We start from the raw sequence: 9,020 nt of genomic DNA, 5'->3' as shown, positions 1-9,020 counted from the left end.
AGTTATTAAATGTATTAAAATATTTTTTTTTTCCTTTCTAATCAATTTTTCAAAACTGAAATGTTTAAAAATAAAAAATAAATACTTTTGATCAGGGGTGAGCTTAATGAGGAGACTTACGGGGTGGAAAACGTTCAGAAAATGACTTATCTGACATGTTTTCAGAGCAGCTAAAGTTTGCGAATAGTCAGAACAGGACAAAAGGATTGTAAATGTTCCCACAGGGAATTTTTTACCTTTGAAACAGTTAGATCACATTTTCAAAATGTATGTAGAATCAAATTCCTTCACTGAAAATGTTTTAACTCTCATAAATACAATAAATAAATCCCACCTTGTGATAGAAAAAACCCCACAAAGGAGTCTTGTGTAAACAAAGAAATCTTGAAGGGTTCAGCCTATATTTCTTTCCTTCTCTCCCTCTATTTTGTAATAATACCTCCACATTGTGCAATAAATGATCTTTGTGACCCCAGGCTTGTGACTTCGGAATTGAGAGGAATACATGAAGCCCACTGGTGTGAGGATCCAGGAAAAGCAGCGTTCCTCTCTGACAGCAGCCTGCTGGGCGGCTCCCCAGATGTCATGGTGTCCAGTGACTGCATCACTGAGATGAAATGTCCCTGCAGCCAGAAATAACATGTTTATAAGTGAAATAGTTATCTGTGCCTTCGTACCAGTTAATAATGTTGTGTGATTTATTATTAAAAATATAAGCAGTAACAAGATAAAACAAATGATGTCATAATAAATGAAGCGGCAGCCACATAACCAGTGTGGAGATTTGTGTTTAAGTAGTTCAGCATCCCTGACACTTACTGCCAAAGAATATTCAAATACTTCTTCTAATCATGCATTCAGATATTATTTGAAAAAACTGAATTGTACTGAGAATGTAATGTTGTAACAGACAAACATAGACCCTAAAGAGAGAATCTCAGATTTATTTTAAACATTTCAGTTTTGAAAAATTGATTAGAAAGGAAAAAATATATTTTAATACATTTAATATATCAATCGTCACGTGGACAATGAAACATATATGGAAAAAAATTCCTCACTCAGTTTTAAAGCACCTGGCGGCGCTCGGCATTTGAGACGCCGGAAGTTGTTTCAAAATAAAAGCGCCTGGCGGCGCTTGGCGTTAAAAGCGGCGTTCTTAACAGCGTTTTGTACCAGGCAATGTATGGCACAAACAGCCACCCATAGGTGTGAGCTCTGCTCTGCGTGTCGATGTTTCCAATTAACTGGTGCCCGTGTTAACTTGTGACCAATACATGATTGAAACATGTAGTCGTTCTGGCGAACGCCGGTTATCGACAGTTCCGGTGAGTGTGTACGTTTAAAGTCTGTTGTGAGTCTTACTTTAACAACTGCTGTAATCAAAATGTGTTTACACAGACCTCCGCCGTCATTCATTAACACGGGACCCAGTTAATCCATAACACCAGTCGGCGATCGCTGGTATTCTGCTATAGAGCTCTTTATACAACTCGCTGTTGCCGGTTTGGCTCCATCCCGCCTCTCCAATGTTTATTCTGTCGGGTTTTTTTTATTAAAAAAGTGTTTTTCAACCACCGTGGCGTTCTCTGCTGGTTTTTTGACTGTGCTGCTTCCTGTTTACTGGCACGTCACACTTCACTATGTATGAACGCTTGCGCAGAACAAACACTCCCCAGTTCAGTCCGCTCCGCTGTCGGACTCGTCTATCAGGGACACGGAGCGGATTGTCGATCGGCGTAGACCGCCTCCTACTACAATCCGCTCCGAGTGAAGCGGATCCACTCGGTCGTTTACATGACACATTGTACAATCCGCTCCACGTACAATCCGCTTATACGTGGTCCATGTGAACGTGCCTCCTGGGGCTGAAGTGACTGAAACGGGCAGCAGCAGTTAAATGTAATGACTGGAGTGAGGCCAGGGTTTCTCAGCACAACTTGATTTCTTTTCCCTTCACAGCTGCAGCTCCTCAGTCAGGACTCAAGCCCCGCCCCCAGCGCGGACACACCCATCCCTCACCGGTGTGTCATTTAGTGCCCTGTGCGTGCACGTGCGCGCCATCTTGTTGGCGCGTGCACGCGCCTCCCTGCAGAACCCCCGGTGCACGTGCATGCATGCATGCGTGCAGCGACTGCGTTGAGGAGTGAGAAGCGGCCATTCCCCCGCCCATCCTCCCCCCCGCCGGAGGACCCCCCCCCCCCCCGCCACCGGCTCCGCGGCTGCGGCACTGGACGGACGCGTGCAGCATGTGAGCGGCTGGAGCCTCGGGCGGCGCGCGGACGGAAGTGAGCACGGCTGTCGGGATCGTCTGTCCTCCTGCGCGGTGCACCTGCCGCTGCCGCTGCGGCGCCGCCGCCTCCTCCTTCTCCATCACCTCCTCCATCACCTCCTCCTCCACCTCCTCCTCCACCTCCTCCTCCATCACCTCCTCCTCCACCTCCTCCTCCATCACCTCCTCCACCATGTCCAACTCGAACAAAAGCAAGAAGGACAAAGAAATCCTGGCGGAGTACGAGAGCCAAGTCAAAGGTAAGCCCACCGGGACCCCGCTGTCCGCGTGCACGCTGCACCGCCAACCTCACAGTCACACCCACCTTTGAAATCTCACCTTGACACACACACACACACACACACACACACACACACACACACACACCTGTGTGTCCTACACAGCTCGTCAGCGAAGCACGAGGCGTCAGATGGGTTCATCCTGAGTGCTGCATGGCGCGTGAGTGGGGAGGAGGTGGGGGTGTGCATGGAGGAAGGCTGCTAGTAGCCCCCCCCACACACACACGCACACACGCACACACACACACACAGGCACACACCAGGTGCAGCCTGCTGCAGTCACAGTCTCAAAGGAATACCAATGCATGAACAACTGAGCGCGTGCGTGCGTTGGGGGGATGAGGGGGGTCAGGTGAGGGGACTGGGTGCTGTGACCATAGGACACCTCTCTTCATCCTCATACCCCCCCCCCCCCACACACACACACACACACACACACACACACACACACACACCTTTTGCCATGGTTACCGTCCTCCTGCTGATGGTCGAAATAAATGACCTTTTCTGAAAGACTCCAGCAGGCTGCTGGTCTCTGCTGGTCTCTGCTGGTCTCTGCTGGTCTCTGCTGGTCTCTGCTGGTCTCTGTGGTGGTCTGCGCTGGTTTGTGGTGGTCTCTGGCGGTCTGTGCTGGTCTGTGATTCTCTGCTGGGTTTTACTGGACTGGGGTTCTCTCTACTGACCCGTGCTGGTCTCTGGCGGTCTGTACTGGTCTGTGCTGGTCTGTACTGGTCTGTACTGGTCTGTAATAGGGCTGTGAACGTTTACAGCCTGTGTCCTGGGGGGACAGCCGGTCCTGGAGGCTGCAGTCCTGCATGTCCTCCATGTCTCCCTGCTTAACCACAGTTGATGGTCATGAGACTTGCTATCAGGCTCTCTGCTGGACTTGGCCCTGAACCTTCAGGTTTCAGGTGTTGAAGCAGGGAGAGCAGGGAGAACATGCAGGCTGCGGCCTCCAGGACCAGGACTGCAGTTTGACACCCCTGGTTTAGTTTTTTCAGCAGCTGTAACGGGACTTCTACCCGCTGAGTAACCGGTTCCACTTCAGAGTACTGATCCTTCTCCGTGGCAGTGTCACTCTGTAACCACTAGAGGGCTCTGTCTCCATGGAAACCTACCACTAGAGGGCTCTGTCTCCATGGAAACCCACCACTAGAGGGCTCTGTCTCCATGGAAACCCACCACTAGAGGGCTCTGTCTCCATGGAAACCTACCACTAGAGGGCTCTGTCTCCATGGAAACCTACCACTAGAGGGCTCTGTCTCCATGGAAACCCAGTCCCTCATGGTCCCTCACTTCTCAGACAGAAGCTGTTTCACCAGTTTCACCAAGTCTCCGTCACTTTTCTTTACTTTGTCTGTGAAATCCCTCCAGCTAGCCTGTGAGCCGCTAGCGGTAGCGGTAAAGAGTTAGCGAGCTAGCTAACTGCAGTAGCTCTGTCCCTCCAGCTAGCCTGTGAGCCGCTAGCGGTAGCGGTAAAGAGCTAGCTTGCTAGCTAGCTGCAGTAGCTCTGTCCCTCCAGCTAGCCTGTGAGCCACCAGCGGTAGCAGTAAAGAGCTAGCTAGCTAGCTAGCTGCAGTAGCTCTGTCCCTCCAGCTAGCCTGTGAGCCGCTAGCGGTAGCAATAAAGAGCTAGCTAGCTAGCTAGCTGCAGTAGCTCTGTCCCTCCAGCTAGCCTGTGAGCCGCTAGCGGTAGCAGTAAAGAGCTAGCTAGCTAGCTAGCTGCAGTAGCTCTGTCCCTCCAGCTAGCCTGTGAGCCGCCAGCGTTAGCAGTAAAGAGCTAGCTAGCTAGCTAGCTGCAGCAGCTCTGTCCCTCCAGCTAGCCTGTGAGCCGCTAGCGGTAGCAGTAAAGAGCTAGCTAGCTAGCTAGCTGCAGCAGCTCTGTCCCTCCAGCTAGCCTGTGAGCCGCTAGCGGTAGCAGTAAAGAGCTAGCTAGCTAGCTAGCTGCAGTAGCTCTGTCCCTCCAGCTAGCCTGTGAGCCGCCAGCGGTAGCAGTAAAGAGCTAGCTAGCTAGCTAGCTAGCTGCAGCAGCTCTGTCCCTCCAGCTAGCCTGTGAGCCGCTAGCGGTAGCAGTAAAGAGCTAGCGAGCTAGCTAGCTAGCTGCAGCAGCTCTGTCCCTCCAGCTAGCCTGTGAGCCGCTAGCGGTAGCAGTAAAGAGCTAGCGAGCTAGCTAGCTAGCTGCAGCAGCTCTGTCCCTCCAGCTAGCCTGTGAGCCGCTAGCGGTAGCAGTAAAGAGCTAGCGAGCTAGCTAGCTAGCTGCAGCAGCTCTGTCCCTCCAGCTTGCTGGGCTGTTTCCATTGCAACTGTTGTAAACCAGCTCTTCCTGACTCAGCCTCCACCCAGCAGGGTTTCTTTCTGGTTTTTGTAACCATGGTAACATTGTGCCGCTGTGTGTTTGATATTTCAATTTATTCAGGAATCACGCCAGTCGTTTCATGTGTTTATTTTTGGTGGGTGTAGTTTTCAGGCAGTGGTGGTGCAAGGGTCCTTGGGGGCTCCAAGCAAGAAATTCATTGGGCCGCCACCCCATGCGTGCACAGGGAAAAAAATAGCTTTTCTGCACACATTTTGCACCTAGCGGGGGCCCTCTAAAAGCCGGGGCCCCAGGAAAATGCCTGGTTTGCCTGTAGGCACGCCCACCTCTGTTTTCAGGTGAACGGATGAATGCATGGCTGTGCTTCTGAGCCTCTTCCAGGAGAAACACCTTCCTCTTCCTTCTCTGTGAAAGGAGAACTATGCAAGATCTGCTCTGGCGCCCCCCTACTGGTCTCCTGTGAAAGCTCACTGTCGTCAACGCTCTCCACATCACCCCCCCCCCCCCGCAGAGAGCGTCCCACTCCCGTTTCCTTTATTTTCCGCTCGTTAGACAAAGTTTTTTTCTGTCTTTTTGGCCCTGCCACCGTGAGCAGCTCAGGGTGGCGTTGCTAACGCTAGCGAGGGTTTCATGTTTGTTTTACGAGCTTTTATCCTTGTTGTCCCGTCTGAGCGCTGTAAAGCAGGTTTGTTCTCGCCAGATGTAGTCGGGTCGGATCCTCTGAAAGCTGCAAGCGCTGTTTTCAGGACACAGACCACGGGGGGGTGGGGGGGGAATCATCGCCTAGTCTTTGTTTACCCCCACAGGGTCTGAAAAACATGTATTGTGGTAAAAAAGTTGCATAGTTCTGCTTTAATGGAGTAAATCATCTGTATTGAAATGACTTCATGGACTGCCGTGAAGCAGCTGTGAGCCAGCGTCTGACCTCTGACCTGTGCAGGAGGTGTGGCTGTAAGGCGACCACGGCTGTGGTTTCGGCTCTGACCCTTGTTGCCATGCCGCCGCTGGCCTGTTAAAAAGATCTTTTCAGTCACCAAAACGCCAACAGTCGTCCCCTCTTTGCGGCGGTGTAAAGCAGCTGCTACGTTCTGTGCGCAGTGACGTTTTCCTCATGGGCCGATTCTTTCGTCATGTGATGCACTTCCTGATTTCTGCACACACACTTGATGCGTCGCCCCTTTGAGAATGGTCCGCCCCCTTGCTGATGCCCCGCCCCCTTATTGTGATAGCTGGATATGGAGGCAGGGCCTAAGGCACGGGCGCCCCGTGGGAGCGGGGGAGAGGGGCCGGGCGAGCGAGCCATGCCGAGCAGTGCGCGCACAGCCCCGCCCCCTATGGCTCGGCGCCCAGTCGGCCCAGCCTAATCGCCGGCCCTGTGTGGAGGAGAAAAGCCTGAAGACAATGTGTACCTCGATACATTTAAAAAAAAAAAATCTGCATTTATATATGAAATTGATATTCTGCTGAGGAGCGAAGCTGCCCGGCGCCCAGGGCTGTGAACAACACAACATTAATAAATGTGTTAACATTTAGCTTTTAGCTTCACTCCAGGCGTCAGCGAGTGCTTCTAGTTAGTGGAAACATCCAAACCACCAGTGGCAGCGCCAGGAAGAACTGAGACGAATGTTTAAAACTCATTTACCTGGCCTTAAGCGAGCCTGCAGAGACGACACTGCTGAGACAAGAAAATAACATGAAATAACAAACCTGGCCTTCATTTCCAGCCTGTAGTGCAATTCCTGTAGCTGCCGTTGAGCGTGACAGTGCATCAGTGTTGAGAAAACAAAGTAAATAGCTTCAGTCTTTCTCTGCTTCAGATGAATTTGAAGATGTGATCAGAGACTCATGGCAGACTGTGACCAGCACAGCATTAGCAGCTGTTTGAACAAAGAATCAGTGTCTGTGAAGGAAAACTGATGGGCTGACTTCAGCAGGCCTCTCTGGGCAGGAACCTGCTGCTACACCTGGACCTGGACTGCAGAGAGGACTTCTGTCCAGACTGGACGGAAGAGGGGAAGGCCTTCCTTCTCTCTCCACCAATCAGTGGGTTTCCAGACAGCTTTAATGGCTGCCTGAGCAGTGGGACATGTGTCCTTTCCTGTCCCGTCGCTTTGGGGCCAGGAAGTCTCTCCAAAGGAATGTGACAGAGCACAGTTGTTTCTGCAGGGTGGGGGACTGAGGGCCCATCTTCAGTCTTCTCCTCAGCAACGACAGGCTCCTCTTCATCAGTCTTCTTCTGAAATCACAATAAAAACATTCGTGCAAAGTTGCCATTCATCTACAAGTCCCTCAAGTTTGCACTTTAAAGCTCGGGTCGACGATCTTGGAAAACTAGCATGTAGCACGTATGTAGCATGTCCCCAAGGCTCCGCCCAGCTCCCACCCCATTGGAGGAGCTCCCGAAGCGCCGCGCACACAGAGTTTGTGATCGCCTCCAATGTTATGAACCTTTCTGACTGCTGCACACAACGCGCACAGCAGCGCAGCGCGCCGCTCCGCTTCCTTCTATTTTTCACGCGAGCCGCGAGCGCCGAGAGCGCCTTGGCAACGCGCTCTGAACCAGGGCCAGCGCACGCCATTGAAATGAACGCGCAGGAGGCTGGTAGAACGGCGAAGGGATTTGATTGGTTCCTTAAGAGCGGTCCGCGCGATTTGATTGGTCGGAGTTTTTACACTCCTGTGGCCGCTACAGCGGTCAGATTTTTTCCGCACCTTTTTCCGTCCACATAATGTACTGACTTCTCCCAGGGGGCAGGGAGCGCTTCACTCAGGATGACAAGAAGTGCTTTTGGACAACATCGTCTAACCTAGCTTGAAGCTCATAGCCGGGTTGATTGTAATGACAGTTATTGAAATGTTTGTTTCCTATACAGTCTTTAAATAGCAGTAAGGGAAATATGGGCGAGATTGGTTTGGCCTGGGCTCCAGCAGTGGTGAAGACGTCCTCTCCTCATCCTCTGTCAGAAAGGGGAGTGCTTCAAAACGGCCATCAAGGCCAGATGCCTCATGCAGAAAGGTTCTGTCGGCATAGCTCTTCTGCAGGTCTTGTTCCAGTCTTCTGCCACGTCTCTTCCGCAGGTCTTGTGTCGGTGCTTCTTCCATGTCTCTGGTGATCGTTGGTCTACACTGTGGTCCTTCGGCATGGCTGGTCCTGTAACGCTGCAGTGACGGACGCCGTTGGAGTTTTCTCTTCAGACATGACGAGCGCTGCAGGTCAAAGTGGGGGCAGGGCTTTAGCGGCATCTTCAGCGTTCAGGTCTGCTTCTGGTGAATTCCACAGATCCTTCTCACACACCTCAGTGGAGGCAAAGTGGAGGAAGAGCAGCTGTTGTTCCACCACTTCAGAGGCGCTGTTCTCTCCGGTAGGAACGTCCGTCATTAGCTTGTGCTCGGGAGGATCCAGCAGCTGCTTCTCTTTGAGGACGTGGCTGGCGACAGTACTGGTCCTGAAGAAGCCGCTATCTGGCCAATCCGTCCCAGCAGACGGTGAATTGCGCTGGTCTGCAGAGAGCGTATGAGCGAAGCGTCGGGTGTGTGTTCATCTACTCAGCTCTGCTGCAGTAGCATGTTGGAGGCCTTGTCCGTGACCAACACTGGGTCCTGGTCTTGAACCTCCCGTCCTTCGACCCTGCTGCAGTGAATCCGCCACGTTTGCTCAGGTGTGGCGGGCAAACACAACTCCAGTTTGAAGTACGTCCAAAAACCATTTTCCATTGTAGAGAAACATGGTGGCATGTTAGTGTTCTGTAGGACTGTGGCCCTCGCCGTCCACGCATCACATGTCATGGCTACTCTGCTCGCATCTGAAATACTCGATTACATCCTGTTGTACTTGTGGGTATAACTGAGCCACAGCAGTTTTCGCCATAAAGTGGCGAGTGGGCCTGGTATCGTGGTTCGCATCCTTCCATCAGCTCTCGGATCCTTCTCACTCGCACCGTCTTCCTCCAGGTTGGGCTTTCTTCTGCTTCGGTTTCTGGCACATCCTGCCAGCGCGGTGGCTTTCAAGGCAACCGTTTTTTCTGTATGAATCAACGCGCCATATCAACACCAAATCTATCTCAAAATCCATCCTGCAGCCCTCATATCGATACGTGCATCCCCTAGAAGCCCGCAACCATGTATTGCCATATGGA

General features: G+C 51.9%; 1 protein-coding gene across 1 annotated transcript in view; it reads left to right on the top strand.

Annotated features, from left to right (window-relative positions):
• Positions 1–2,465: 2,465 nt before the first annotated feature.
• LOC115403973 (SLIT-ROBO Rho GTPase-activating protein 1-like) overlaps positions 2,466–9,020 on the top strand; it is a 92,165-nt gene continuing 85,610 nt past the window's right edge. Inside the window, exon 1 of the mRNA XM_030113063.1 lies at positions 2,466–2,532. Within this exon, the coding sequence (XP_029968923.1) occupies positions 2,466–2,532 (67 nt within the window). The remainder of the gene's footprint in view (positions 2,533–9,020) is intronic.

This window comes from Salarias fasciatus, chromosome 17, assembly GCF_902148845.1.
Source record: "Salarias fasciatus chromosome 17, fSalaFa1.1, whole genome shotgun sequence".
NCBI lineage: Eukaryota > Metazoa > Chordata > Actinopteri > Blenniiformes > Blenniidae > Salarias > Salarias fasciatus.
This window is presented reverse-complemented; position numbering and strand designations above follow the sequence as displayed.